The sequence below is a fragment of the Pezoporus occidentalis genome, unplaced genomic scaffold (assembly GCF_034315485.1).
Source record: "Pezoporus occidentalis ecotype Australia unplaced genomic scaffold, CSIRO_AGI_Poc_V1 ctg35, whole genome shotgun sequence".
Lineage (NCBI taxonomy): Eukaryota > Metazoa > Chordata > Aves > Psittaciformes > Psittacidae > Pezoporus > Pezoporus occidentalis.
In genome coordinates this window covers 1,526,815-1,542,346 of record NW_026915483.1, presented here as the reverse complement: position 1 = coordinate 1,542,346, position 15,532 = coordinate 1,526,815, and the positions used below count along the sequence as shown (strand labels likewise).

The window sequence follows — 15,532 nt, the reverse complement described above, 5'->3', positions numbered from 1 at the left end:
GAGGTATCCCTGGTTTGAGGATGTTGTGAATGAGAGAGAAGTTAAAGGTGCTGCCAGGTCTAGTGTCAGCAGGCTTCCTTCACGGATCGCTGTGAGCATTGGCTACCACCTACCCCCTGCACACTGCTGTAGATAAATAGTTGTTTCTGTGCAGGTCATCTTGGAGTTTTCTCTGCTGCCCTGACCAGGCTGTTGCCCTCCTCAAAGCATTAGGCTCTATTCAGAGATGGTCAGCACACTGGTGCAGGTGTTTGCTCCCAGCAAACCCCAGCATGCTGAGACCAGGGCACCCCTGGCTATAGGAGGAGGTGAGCCAACATTGTGGTAGCTCTTTTAGTGAGGGGAGGAAGCTCAGGGAGTCATCAGCATGTCCTGCCTGTGGCTCACCACATCTGCCAGGGATGTGAGCTGCAGCTGCACAGAGCCCTATAGGTGTAAGTGATTTTGTCCAGCCCTGAAAGCGGGCAGTGTTAGAGATGGTCATCTTGGGCATGTTCATTTGCTGGCAACCTTGGCCCCATTGACATATGATGTTGATCCTCCTTTTCCTCCCTGGAAAGGAGTAAAAGTGTTTTGGGTTTACAGCGGAGAGAAATTTGCAAGATCTTGTGAAGCAGCAGGTTTTGGGGGGGCTGTTTGACAGCTCCCAGGAAGCGCTGTGCACTTTGCTGAGCTCTATCTACAGCAAAGGGGAGAGGGAAAATTTGCAGCGAGGAAGGTGCGGGATGAGTTGTGCCCCTTTGGCAAGCAGGGAATTTGTGCAATCCCACCAGCACAAGGAAAACGAACCCTCAAGGAGTCCTGTGCCTCCCTCCCATCAGCACCTGTGGCACCGACCCCATCAGGTCCAGCTTCAAGCCAATTAAGGGTGAAGCAGCAGCCTGAGCACACCTTGTTGCTGAGGTCCCCAAACAGTGGGTGATCACAGGTACCATATGTACTGCAAAGAGCGTGTGGCACTTCAGTGTGCCTGCGTTTCGGCTTTCATTCCGAATTCCCTGTTTGAAGGCAGAGCTCTTGGGCGATTCAAAGTTATTTTGTGCTTTATTTTTGGGGAAGGGAAAGGAGGGGGGTGGAAAAAGAAAGATAATGTAATTCGGTGATGCCATTTGCATCCTAGACAGATGATGAGGCGCTCTGGCTAGCAGCTTGACCCAATTAGCAATGCTGGGACCTGACTTTATTAAATAATAATACAAAGTATTTTAATATTGAGCCCCTGTGACTTTGTAACTTGCTTGTACAGCTACGTTGTCAATGTGAATGAAATCTCATAGATAAGGAATATGAAATAGAGTAAAAGGCATCCAGAAATCACAGCACTGGGGTGAATGTTGACGAACACGCTGTGTGTACTTGCAGTGATTGCGTTATAGGGATACAAAAGAATTATAGGGATACAAAAGAATTCCAGGAAAAAAAAAACATGCAGCTATTTATTTCAGTAATAGCTCGGTGTGAGTGTGACCTGGGAGGCTCCACACAGATTCATGAGGGTTTGATAGAATAAAGTTATTAATTTTATTTAAAAAAAAATAAAGAAAAAGAACCTGAGGTGTTGGGGGATTTTTATTAAATCGTTAGTGCTTTACTTGAGCTCTAAAATTTAATGTAGAGTTTAATAGGTTTAATTCAGAAAATGAGGGTCATGTTGCCCTTTGCCAGCACTGCTGATGCAGGATTTGCTCTTACAGGCGAGTTGCAAGCGTAGAGTCCGGAGTTTGGCAGGGTTCATGTATCCCAAACACTTCCGATGTGTTTCTGAGCATGCCAAGCCAAAGACCCTGCAAAGAAGTTAAATGAGCACAGTGTGGTCTGTTAGCAAAACTTAGCTGTATTTTTTGAGGGAGAAGCTGCTTTCCAAAGTGTGTGAATCTGGATGGGAATTACCTTTCCAATAGCAAACCAAGGGCTGCCCGTAGCCTTCTGGGTGCATTGCTGTTGTGTGCTCTGTTAAAGCTACACTGAAAACCCTCCTTTTGATGTCAACTTTTGCATACCTAACGAGAGTAGACACACTTAAAGAATTATGTGCAACAGAAAAGCTACCTAATGACCAGACACTTATTATCTGGTGTGTGGCAGCGTAGCAGGACGATAACTATTTATTTACCCTTTGCGGATAATGTTCTGTTATTTTCTAGGCTTTGGCAATAGCCAGAGAGCATCTGATATATACAATATTGGTGGGTATCCAATTGTCTGTGAACATCCCAAGTTTTGAAACACGGTTGTGAGAGAGGAATATAAGCTTAAGCTTGAAAGGCTAAAAAGCAGAAAGCCCCACACGTAAATGCTATTATGTACTTAATGAGGCAGGGTTTAAGAGAAAAAGAAAAAAAATCAGCCACACAAGTTGGTTTTATCAAAGAAAACGTATAAATAACAACCAGTGATTCAAACCACCTCACAAAGGGAAAAGCAGGGACGGGAAGCTAGCACTTCACTTGTGGCATTCAGATAATAGTATTTACTACACTAATCTTTGGGGCTTAGCAATTGACAATCAATATATTATTATCAACAAGCGTTAAGGCAAACAAAAAGCTTCCATTTCTTTTTTTTAACCGCCTTCCCCTAAGTCCTTTAAATTTAATTAAAACCGGACAGCTCTCCCTCCAGTCCAAATTAGAGTTAAAATCATATTAAATATTTGTTCTGGGGGGAAAACAAAAGTGTCCGTTTGTGCTACCCCGTTTGGCTGCTGCTTTTTTGTTCCTTCCCCCCACCACCACCTTTTTTTTTCCCTTACACACACAGAGGGGGGAGACAAAAAAAAATCAGCTACTCAAAGTTAAAATAAAGTCTCTCTCCCTCCCTCCCCGTCTCCCAAGACTACTGTCTATAACATGTTGTTCCTTATAGAAAGTGGGATATGGTGGCATTTGCTTGATTAACTTGCTCGACAAAAGTGACAGCTGCTGTGGGTGCATGTAGCTAAGCTGCACAGCGCAGTTCCGCCTTTGTACATCTGTCAGCAAAAAAGGAGGAATAAAGAGTGAAAAGAGACAAATTGGTCCCAAAAGGCAATCCATTCAACTCAGGAGGTTTGCTCTATTCAAGCACTCGCTGGGAATCTCAAGTGCTAGGTAGCTTATTCAATTTCATTCATTCTTTAGAATGAGCCCACAAGTGTTTAATTTCTTATTCTGTTGAATAAAAAGGGGGAGCTTTCTTTTTATTTTTTTTTTCTCTTTTTATTGGAAGCTTTAATTGTAAGACTAGCTGATCAATGCCTGTGATATTAACTCATTGCTTATTTTCTGGTTAGCTGTGTGCTCTTAGCTCCTCCGCAGCCGCTAAACTTCATTTCTCTAATGTGGGCAATGTCACACCAATGTCTCTGCCCCTGGCAAACCCAGGAGCTCACACGGACACGATACTCGGTCCCCTGAGCCTTGGCCCCTGCCAGGATTGGGGGAATGGGTGAAATCCTTGGCAGGTGTAAATCGAAAGAGTCCCTGGGTTATTATTGATGCCACCCGTGGCTGCAGCCGGGACACAGCTGAGCCAGATGCTCTTTGCCTGTGGGGCTGAGCCTGCTGCAGGTTTGTCCCTCTGCACTGGAGGAGGTTTTGTAGCTCCAAAGGCTGAGCCTTTTGGATGGCTCTTCTGGTGCCCCAGCCAGCAGCAGAGCGAAGGGGAGCCCATACACAGGGCGCCGTGGAGTGATATCTGGCACAGAGGATGCATTTTGTTGAGTAGTGGGAAGAAAAGTTGAACGTGTTGGATGGGGATCACTCCATGGGCAGGCCTCCTCTCATCATCCAGCAAATATATGCTTGCAGGGCAGAGATGTGCCTCTTCCTTCTTCATCATGTGGCAAAAGGTCTGTCCCCATCTCTTCATTGACACTGGGACCAGCCACTTGTGTGCCTGAGCGACCATGGCTCTTCGCCCACCACATCCTCCTCTGGGGCCACCACTATGTATCTTAACTCAAGAGCTTCAGACACTTGTGTCACCCTGTCCCTGAGCTTCTCCCACTTCCCTGTGGATCAGCTTGGGGCATGGCTTGTGTTCTGCAGCAACACAAAATGCAGAACACAGCCAGGGACAAACATAGCCGGGACTCAGCTGTAGCAGCCAAGCCAAGACCTCACTGGTGGTGACTGGTAACAGGGCAAGGAGCACACTTCATCCCACCACCGCTCTCATCCACATCCAGCATCCCAGCTGAGCTGGCCTTCGGGGGCTCTCAGACTGGGTTCACATATCCTGCAGTGAACATTCAGGCTTGCTGGGAACAGTTCTCTTTGTTCTGAAAGAAAAAAGTAGGACATTACATTGGCCATGAGGCTCTTGCTTATTGCTTATTGCCTTTACCAAGTTTTTGTAATTGCAATGACTGCCTGGGATCACCAGTGAAAGAAACACTGAGGGAAGGTAGAAAGGATCGCTTTGGTGGCCACAGAAGGTTGGAGGAACAAGAATGATCTGGATCTTTGGGTTGCAGGCCTGCAGCCACCTTCATATGTACAAATGCAACTGCACGTGCATGCAGGGCATACCATGAGCAAGAGCACAGCCCCTTGGGCAGGCAGACTTCACCCGAAGAGCTCCTGCTCCCATTCACCGAGCAAGTCTTCACACACCACTGGCAGATGTGCCCCCAGGAAGCACAGTGCCGAGCTGCTGTGACTGCATCCCTACCTTCCCTATGGAGACAGCACCTGCCAAAGGGAGGTGGCTGCGTGAATCCATGTGACAACGCCGAATTCCCAATTCGGGATGGGGATGGACATGGCTCTGGCGGCTGTCGTGTACTGTCAGCAGTTGTAAATCCGCACAGCCCCGCTGTGCGTTCACCAGCTGAGGTTGTGGCCCATCGGATGGGGACGCAGACACCAGATACAAAATGTTGGTAATTTTTTTAACTCCTTTTTGCTTCTTTTTCCCATCTGATCGAGTCACTTTGAGAGAGGGGACTGTTGCCTCAGAGCAGTTCTGTTTTCCATTGGGAAATAAGACTCATAGCCTTATTCCTCCCTCCGTTCCCCTCACTGTGTCCCCTCTGGGATGCTGCCAAAGCAGCCACCTGACATCCCATCCCTCACCTTTGGAACACCTTGGATTCAAGGGTTCATTTCAAAGCTGCCTGTCAGCATTTCAAACCGAGTCCATGTCCCGGACAAAGGGAGGGAGCCAGCGGCATCCGGAGCCTCCTTGTGCATGTGTGTCACAGTTTTAAATAGATTTGCCCTGCTTGGATTGGTTCATGTTGGAAAGCGAGTACTGAAATGAGAGGTCATAGGGGAGAGTTACTATGGTAATTGAGTAGTATCACCAGTAGTTTTGCTCTTATGAGCATTAAAGCACGTAATAATAGACAAACAACAGTGGTTAAAGCAAGCAGGTAGGATTACTATGTTCTTTTGTCAGAAGTATATAATGTCTTGTAGTCAGTTTTAAAGACTTCTCAACCCCCAAATCCACCCAACAGTCACCTGCTGAGTAATTTTGTATGCCTAATCTCTAGCCCTTAACTACAAGCTTTCTGCTAATTTGAGGCAAATGGGTATTTTTGACACTAAATAGGGCAGTAAAGAATCCCTGACCTAGAAAAACTCCATTCCAAGGCACTGAGAGCAGAAAAATATTCTTTCAGCATCCTTGTGAGACCTTTGGAATGACATAAAATAGCTTTGACTAAACTGTGCTGCAGCTTTCGATTAATGGTTTGCAGAAACTTGCTGAACATCCCCACTACAACTTCCCCCATAAAACTTGTCACTTCAGATTGCCATCAGCCACCACAACAATAATCATTTCATGCCTATTGCTAATTGCAAGCACAGCTGAGGCTCAGCGGGGTGCTCTTGCACAGTCCCAGGCCTTTATACCAGCCTCAATCTGTTGTATGGCACTTGTTCACACACAAAAAAACTACCAGTAAAGGCAGAAAGAGGCAGAGTCACAGGTTCCTTGTAATCCCTCTGCTACCCTGCTGACAACCCAGCCCTAGAAGCATTCCTGGTTTTGTCCCACTCTTTACAAAAGCTGAAGTGACCTTAAGCTACTAGTATGTAAGCTTTTGAATGAAGAATACAGCTCCTTCAGGTGCCTTAAGAAGCAGTGTTGCATCTGGCTTACGAGATTCTGTTTGCAGCACCCCTGGGGTGAGCTGTGGCTTCCTGTAACATGTAAAATATGAGTGTGAACTCAAGGTTCATGGCAAGGAACAGGAGGTCATGCTTCCATTCAGCTCACACCAAAGAAGACGGGGGTTTGCAGATGTTCCTGGCTATGTGTAATGACACCACCTCCCGGAAAGCGCAGGAGCCCAGCACAGGGCTTGGGGTTTTTGATAAAATGTGCCACACTCAAGTGTGTTACTTGCAGATTTATTCATATCAATTTTTGCAATTTATGTATTCAGAGACAAACTTGCTATTTCAGCAACTTATTGATCATGCTTTTGCATTCAAAGGAAAAGGGCGGGGGAGAACAAGGAAGCTTGTTGCTCGAGCTCGTTGGGGTGTTGGATGGGCACCCTTGGCATGCTCCAGCTCTGTTGATGCTTGTCCAGGAGCAGCCCAGCCAGCCCTCAGCCCAGCTCATCTACCCAGGCTAGCACCTATCAATGAGGGGCACTGTGAAAGGCAGAATGGGAACAGGAAAACTAACCTGAAAGAGGGATTAAATTCCTGGCTGTGCAAATATGGTATCTACTTGCTGTTACTGTGCTGTGCTAGCACCCAAAGAGCCTCTGTGTTTCCTCTGCTGTTAGCCAGGTCACACCGTGTAACAAACAGCAGGGGCTGTGGCATCCCTCTGTGGGAGCCCTGATCCCTTCCCTGCTGATGTCCCAGTGGGTGTGTGGCACCCACCAGAATGCACCTTCCACAGCCATTCCTCACCCTGTGCCCCAGACTGGGTGTAAATTGTCCTTGGAGTGATGGATAGGTATGCCAGGTAGCATCAGTAACGTGTGTGTGCAGCAGTGCATTTTAGGTGTTGAGGTCCACGGGCTTGGGAGCATCTGCTTGCTCTTTACAACCAGGTTGTAAAGGAGGAGTTTCAGTCAATACATTTCTTAGTTACTTTGGTGTGCCCAGGCCACAGCACTGGGGCTGCAGAATGCGACTGAAATGTGTTGCAGCCCCATGGCGAGGCCCCAGTGTTCGGTACTTGGTCTGCGCCCTCATGGCAGAGCCACCCCATAGAGCGAGGTCCCACCAGGACAGGACCACGCTGCGCTCTTTTGTCTGAAATGATCACGTTTCTGTTTTGGAGCATTTGGCTTTGTTGTTGTTTTTTTAATAATATAATCATATGCAAATGTTATCTTCTTTGGTAGGTTAGTCATGAATCAGAGGGCTTGTGTGTCTTATAGCACATCAACACTAGTGGTAGCTAAAGGGAACATTTAATTTATGGGCTAACTTATTTTTATGAATATGCAGGGCTTAAATTCAGCAGTTGGTGTGTGCTCTATGAAGTGACGTGACGGTTTTGTGTATCAAGATCAATGAATTAGACTTTGTCTTTTTCCCTCATAAAGCAGAAAGTCTTTGGAGTCACTCGGCTTTGAGGAGGAGAGCTCCTTTCATTGCAGCTGAGCAATGTGCCTGGCTGAGCCCTCGTCAGCCGGGGTTCAAGAGGAGAGGGGTGTAATTCAGATTGGGATTCAGCTCGGAGGAGTTTGTGTCTCCCCGACTCTCTGTGTGTTGGAGTGTCTATAGAAACACAGGGAAATGTTTTGTTTAGCTTCAACTGAAGGTCTCGCAGCAGCAAAGTGACCCTGCTGATACCCTCCAGGCAGAGGTTACAGCTTGTTTTGGAGCCATACAGCCACATAGGTGTGTGTGGCATGGGGCAAACATGAAATGGCAGGACCTCATCTCACTTAGAGGTAACAGAAACACCCAGCAGATTGCTGTGTGGAAGAGGCAGCAGTGGAAGGGAGATGGCGTGCGTGTGTAACATACAGTCACCTTGCTCCTCTATAGTTTGAGTTAAAGCAGTGGTGGAAAGAGGCGCTTGGTGACCTGGGCATCCATCTGCCAGCGCAGCCCAGGGTCACAGCTACTGCCACCTGAGAGCGAGACTCATTTAAGCTGGTTGTGGGAAATTAACATTCTAAACATCAGTGATTTCTCTCTGGTTTGCCCCCCACTGCCTCCCAGAATTTCAGGGGAGCCTGGTGGCAGCAGTCACTGTCTGAGGGTGCTTCCCTCACAATTCTACACCAGTTTGATGTCAGGACCTCAGGTGACAGCTCCGAGTATGGGAGCCTGACTTCTGTGATGCAGAAAGCTCCCGCTTGCCTGCCTCAGTTAGTTTCATTTGAGCTCCTAGCTCGTGCCAAGTCTCTGTCCTAGAAATGGAGGGCCTTGTGCACAAGTTGCACAAGGTGTAAGCACTGACCAGGAGGTCACCACATGCCATTTCTTTGATGTCTTTCCCTTTTATTTCCTCCGTTTTATTAAGGCCTGGCGTAGAAATAGAAGTACAAGAACATCTTCATTGAAGTGAGAGGAAAACCCTCCCCTGTGCAGAGACTAACTCAGCTGTATGCTCCTCATGGAGGGCAGCAACTCCTGAGTGCTTGACCGTACAGTTCAATCACGTGTGCTGAGCCCACACTGTTTTGGTGCTGGGCTGGTTTAGCACGAACTCATCTGTGTGCTTTGGTGAGCCTTGTGCAAGCTCTTGGTCGCTCCAGGACATCGGTGTCAGCTCAGGGTACTGGAGCCACATGTCCTGCAGTGCCATCAGCACACTGCTCACAGGCAGTTCACATGTTGAAGGGTGGAAGGAAACAAGTTTCTGGCCTCAGTTCAGCAATTACAGACTATTCAGTTGTCTCCATTCACCTGCAGCACTGGCAGCTTCAGAAATTAGAGGGAAGAGGGCATATTTCTGTGTCAGAGACCCCCACTCAAAGGTGCAGTGGAGGAAGCTAGTAATACGTCTGTTAGCCCAATGTAAGGATTAGGCTAGCTGGGAGAGAGCTGCATTTCACACTAACTCAGTCAGGTCTTACATAAACTGGTCCAGTGGTTCTTTCACCTTTAACTAGCTCTAGATCAATTGCAGCTGCAAGGTTTTAGCCTCGTTGGGAGTAAAAGCTGCATTTCAGACTCACCCGGATGCTGCTCCATCAGAATGTATATAAACTGGTCCAGCGCTCTGGGTATAGTGTATCTCTAGCTGGTTCTAGGTTAGTTGCAGCTGCTCTGCAGCGCAGGTTTTGATCTGTGTGTGTAAGAGAAGGGTGTGCCTGTGCACACAGGGGTGCAGCGGGGTTTTTCTGTATGCACACCACAACCGTTGTGCTGAGGTTTTGTGATTATCCTCCCCCCCCGCTCCTCTCCTTGCTTCTCCTCCTCTCGAGGTCTCGCTGCTCGTCGGCGTGGCGTCAGACATGCCATGGCAGCCCTGCGTGAGCGGGGCGCTGATCCGCAGCCCACCGCAGGCATGCTGCACCGCAGGGCTGGCAGGCTGAGCCATACAGCTGCAAGCCTCTTTCACAGGCATTTCAAGCCCTGGAGGGGTCTCTGTGAGTTCAGCAGCTTGAAGCAAGCTCGGTTCTTTGCTGCTTTGCCATCCTTCATATCGGTGAGGGTGAAACCAAAGCATTTCCATGGGAAGGTTTAAACCAGCATCCTCACACCTTGCCCCACAGCAGCCTCCCCTCCACTCGCCATCAGGCTCACACCGTGGCTGCGTATGTGGTTCCATTTCAAGATGGTAAGTAGCTTGAGTGTGGGTCTGACACACTTAAAAGCAGTACTGTGTCCTCAGTGGGGAGGGGAATGGATTAAACACCATTGCCTGCAAGTCCTGTCAATGGCAAAATGAGATTGCAAAAGCCTTGCTGGTGGCTGTTACCCCTCATAATAAGTTTGTTGGTATTAAGATTGAAAAGCTTGTGCATGGAAATGCTGTGTAAAAGCAGGTGCCTGTCTGCCCCTCTAAGTCTGCCCCATCCCGTGAGCGCTGCATTAACAAGAAGGTGGGTGCTGCCGGCACGTTGGGCTCAGGCACAAGCACACAGCCCTAGTGTGGTTGCTGGAGAAGTCCTGTCTCTCTTGCAGCAATGGTACACCAGCTCGATGAATGTTGTCTGCACCTGGCTGACAGACCGCATGGACCTGCAGCTTCACATCTACCAACTGAAAACTCTCATTAGGATAGTAAAGGTAATTAGCACAAGTGGTTTTAATACATCTTGCTGTCAGAAGGAGTGTGTGTGTGTATGCCTGCATGTGTGCAGCATGGTCTCTTAGTAAACTATCACCAGCAAACACATGAAGCCATTCACTAAAGTTCTTCAAAATTAAGATAGAATCATAGAATCATTATAATAGTTAGGGTTGGAAAGGACCTTAAGATACCTGTGTGTATGGCATGTAGCAAAGGATAGCCAGGGACTTGAAATGCATATAGATGCAAAATACAGGTGTGCAAGTAAGAACAACTAAACTGTTTCCATGAAAAAAAGGGAAACTATTGCTATTTGACCCTACCTGTACCAAAATCAGCCCTTTTGTGGGCAAACGTGGCTCACACCAACGAACTCCAGTGTTAAAATGGGTTAAATCAAACCCAAAGTTTTTAACGCTGTTTTACTAAGCCCAGCTCTGGCTCGTGATTATTGTCGGAATGCAAATGAGAATTGTTCTCAGAGCTAAGTGAAGTTGTTTCTTTTACAATGGGTGTATATAATCAACTCTAAGAGATCACAAAGGTGAGATAACATACTGTGAAAGTAACATTTTTTTTCCTTGAGTGCACGTGTATGTGTATATGTGTGTGTGCGTGCCTTGGACTAATGATAATTATTTCAGTGTGAAATCACAGTGGTTTACATGAAATAATAAGATCACAGAAGGGGGTAAATATATTTTTGATCATTTTAGGCTCTATCTAATGCTTTTTGGTCTAGTATTTTATAATGTTTATGGTCTTGTGTGCAGTGAACACATTGAAGGCATGAATAAATTAAAACTGAAATGTATTAAATGTGCTTTTCATAACTGCAAACAACAGGCACAGACAAATTATTTCTACTCGTCGCTAGCTGAGGAAAGCTTTCTTCCTTGTGCTTTATTTATACCAATATTACATTCAGAAGCAGCTACAACAAATCCAAGGACTTTCTGAAATAGCAGAACAGTAAATAGCTTCCATGAAGAGCACAGAGCAGAACTAAATGAGTTTTATCTCACAGAGTCAAGAAGTCCTTACAGAGAAATTCGAATGAAAGAAACTAATTGTAGTAACAAAGGAAGCAGAGCTAACCACGGAAATATAACTCCAGTTGCAGACTTAGGTAAAGACAGGGAGATTTAAGAAACACATGCCGTGTGCTTATGTTTATACATCAACAGTTTTCTCCAGTATCCTGGAATTAGTTTATTTAATCCCAACACTGCAAAACTGATTGTTTAATGTGGAACATTCCAGGAATGTGTAATCACGTCTGTGGTTATGGACAATAAGTATTCTGCTGCCTGACCTTACAGGCAGGACGAAAGCATGCAGAAGCAAGGGAAGCCAGTTAGAGAAGGGCCCTTATCTGTTGATGACTTTTAAGACCCCAGTCTACCCCAGGAAAGCACCCCAGTACATCCCTGCTTTGACTCTCACAGAGTTGCAAAGCCGTAATCTGTTGCCCAGTGGACCTTTACCATGGTAAACAGTAGCCAGCAGAGATGCCCCCCTCAGCCTCTGCACTACCTGGGGCAATGCAAAATGCCCCCAGGGCTGGGATTTCCCTGGCATCCCATCCTTTTCCATTAGTATCCCCAACCCTGTGGCAGGGGCTGGTCCCTGTGGCGAAGCGGGGTAGCTGGTGTTCTCCCTGGCCTCTGAGCTGTCTCCTCTTTCCTCTATGCCTCTTCCCGCTGTAGAAGACGTACCGGGACTTCCGATTGCAAGGCGTGCTGGACTCCACCTTGAACAGCAAAACCTACGAGACCATCCGGAACCGGCTGACGGTAGAGGAGGCCACAGCATCGGTCAGCGAAGGCGGAGGGCTCCAGGGCATCACCATGAAGGACAGCGATGAGGAAGATGAAGAGGACGACTAGGGATGCTGGCCCAGAGGACCAGCTGGAGGTCGCCTGGTATCCGTGCATGTACCTCGTCTGTAACTCAGCCACATTAGGAATTTTTCTGTCAGCTCTAAATGCCCATGAGAAGTTTACCAATACAAATGCCATGTTAGCTGTGTGGTAATAAGATTAGCACCTCTCTTTGATTCATCGGTTTCCTGAGTTCATATCTATATGTTCATAAGCAATATGGAGCACCGTTGTTTAATACTGTTAATGGAAAAAAAACTACATAGAAAACATGCTAGGTGTGTCCCTGTTATAATTAAAGTTTAAACAATGCTTCATTAATGTACTGTATATACATTGATGGTAAATTGTTGTGAAGATGAGTGACTCGAGTCCTTTCATTTCTTTGTTTCTCTTCTGTGGATGCCAACTGCTTAAAATTAATTAAAAAAAAAAAAGAGGAAAAAACAGCTTTGTTTTTAAAAGAAGAACAAGGCAATTACAAATGATTTTTTTTTTTGTTCTCTCTGTTCATTTACAAACCAGAAAACAAACAAACCCAGACAGCATTTGAATCATTCCACATCCTTGTTAATGTACCAGGCTCTTCCCTTCAATATGCAGTTAACTCCATGGAGGCTACATCCCAAAGGGTTAGTCATTCTAATTGCCACACCAGATTAATACTATCATGGATATATCATGCCACATTACAAGTCCAAAGCAGTTGTTTTATGTTGACATTTGCTCCTCTGAATGTTACATTTTTGTTTCAAATCTCCAATAACTGTGGATGTACAAAGACAACTTTAATTACAATCTTAGACTATACAAACGTGTTTATAATAATATATTGACTATTTATTTCAGTAGATTGTAACCATAATTTACAATCCCTCTGTATCACACTGGTTTTTATATATGTCATGTACATTGCATTTTGACCAGTAACTGCATGTCCATCCGTCCCTCCGGAGCTTTTACTTTCTGTGTAAAATAGTGATTCATCTTGCTTTTTTTGCCTTATACAAGCCGACAGTTGTAAAAGTGTGAGAACTGTGGCTTCTCAATAAATAACTATTCAGATGTCCTAAGAATAAATTATGGAGTCTTTTTATGTCTGCCTTAGAAAAAAATAAATCAATTACAAGCTCAGATGTAAGAGCCCCCACCTCTCAGAATAAAGGCATTTTCTTTTCTCATGGGTGTTTTTAGTTTCTTAATGTAAGAAGATGGTTTCCTGATTTGCTCCTCAAGGGCAGGGTGGGACCACACTGTCTATTCCCCAGGTACAAGGGCATTTCTGCTATCACCTCTGCAGTTGTTTCCGTCATAATCTGCACTCTATATTCTATGATTTGTCTCTGGACATCTAATGGATGATCTTGCCCTGGTTCAGCCCCTATTGTAGCACAGTTGTCAGCCTTGCCTGCCACTTACCTGCCACCAAAAGGCCTGTTTGTAGTTAAACTTAGCCCACAGCAGCAATGAGCAGGGCACATACAACCTAGCAGACCGCTAGCTGAAATTACCAAGCAGCTTCTTTGATGGGAAGCATGTTAGTTTGGGAGTTTTCTGAGACCTTTTGCAGTCACTCCTTCCCTCCAGCCAATTCAAACAAAAAATGACTCCTGTATCCTGGGTTTCAGTCATTTGAGAGAAGCAGAATCATAGAATCATAGAATCGTTAGGGTTGGAAAGGACCTTAAGATCACCCAGTTCCAACCCCCTGCCGTGGGCAGGGACACCCTACGCTAAATCATATCAATCACCCAAGGCCTCATCCAACCTGGTCTTGAACACCACCAGGGATGGAGCATTCACAACCTCCCTGGGCAACCCATTCCAGTGCCTCACCACCCTTACATTAAAGAACTTCCTCCCTATATCCAATCTAAACTTCCCCTGTTTAAGTTTTAACCCGTTACCCCTTTTCCTATCACTACAGTCCCTAATGAAGAGTCCCTCTCCAGCATCCCTATAGGCCCCCTTCAGATACTGGAAGGCTGCTATGAGGTCTCCACGCAGCCTTCTCTTCTCCAGGCTGAACAGCCCCAACTTCCTCAGCCTGTCTTCATACAGGAGGTGCTCCAGTCCCCTGATCATCCTCGTGGCCTCCTCTGGACTTGTTCCAACAGTTCCATGTCCTTTTTATGCTGAGGACACCAGAACTGCACACAATGCTCCAGGTGAGGTCGAGCTGATGTCCTTCATCCCCAAGCCTAGGAACCCTTTGCCCCTATGGGGAAGAAGGACAAATGTTCACCACACGGGTGAATGCTTGAAAAGCATCCTGCCTGCACAAACCTGTCTGACATAATGAACCATTAAACTAAACCGTCTTCCAGGGCCCAAGAGCCATGAGACACTCCCTGCATATATGCCTCCCCCAAAACCGGCTCAGGTGCCTGTGCAGGTCTTTCACTGGGATGCATAAAAAACTCATCTATATCTCAACAACATTATGTTTGGAGCCTTCACTCACTCCCTGATGCCCTCACAGGACTTGCTTGACAAAACAAGTCCCATGAGACGTAAAGCAATAAACAAACTGCAGGTGTGACCTGGTCCCTTATTTCTAAGTGTCTGAGACCCATTTGAGACCCATACACATACTGACACATACACGTGCTCTCTTCATCCTCCCCCTCAGCTGTCCCAGATATTTATATGAAGGGTAACAGCTCAAAAGGAGGTACTGGGAAAGCCTTACCTGGGCTGGTCACCAGGCTGGTAGCTAAAAGCACTGCAGGAGACCCAGATTTGTAGCTCTTCTCCCAGCCAGGCAGAGCTAAGCTGGAGAAACAGCTTGATTCTGCTCTGGAAATGGCTCCCTTTTTTTTTTTCCAACATGAAATATTTATTGGATAAAAACACAGCCCACTTCCACCTGCCACCTTTCAAAATAGTGAGCCCTGCTCAGTTTTTTGAATGAAAGAGTGTGGGCGCAGCCTTCAGATGTTCCTTGGCTCTGCTTCACTAACACACATAGGTGCCTCCCTGAAACGGCGGTGATGGACACCCTCGTCTGAGTTTCTGTCTCATTAGCGATGGCCCTATAGCCTGTGACAGCTTTTCGCATGCCCTCAATCCCCAATTTTACAGACTTCATAACAACCCTCAGGACATGTCAGGCTTGACCACACGCTGAAAACAAGGAAGCATTAGCCAGCTCACTCCTTTTAAGGAGTTTGAACCCAAATTGATGAGCCTCAAGTTAATACTTTAGTGTGGGCGAGGAGAAGACCTCATGTATGAGCAACACTGCAAAGCAGGATTTAACCTCACACTCCAGAGCCTGCAGCTGAGCAAAGGAGCACGTTGCACCCTGATTCCCACTGCCTTCCACCCTGCAAGAGACATGGTGCTGGCATGCCGACCCTGTTCTACACGGGTGCTGCACCGTGGTACCTCGAGTGGGAAGTTCCACCTTGAGTTAATCCTGCAGAAATGTTAAATCCGATTGGTTTGATTTTGTCTAAAAAACATCAATCCGTGTTTAAAGCCCTCCTGGCCAC

General features: G+C 46.4%; 1 protein-coding gene across 7 annotated transcripts in view; it reads left to right on the top strand.

The window, feature by feature from the left end:
* CADPS (calcium dependent secretion activator) overlaps positions 1–13,216 on the top strand; it is a 211,260-nt gene extending 198,044 nt beyond the window's left edge. For all 7 annotated transcript variants that reach the window (XM_062630216.1, XM_062630214.1, XM_062630213.1 and 4 more), the window contains 2 exons: positions 10,044–10,148; positions 11,862–13,216. In XM_062630216.1, coding sequence (XP_062486200.1) covers positions 10,044–10,148; positions 11,862–12,041 — 285 coding nt within the window. In that variant the 3' untranslated portion in view covers positions 12,042–13,216. The remainder of the gene's footprint in view (positions 1–10,043; positions 10,149–11,861) is intronic.
* The last annotated feature ends 2,316 nt before the right edge of the window (positions 13,217–15,532 follow it).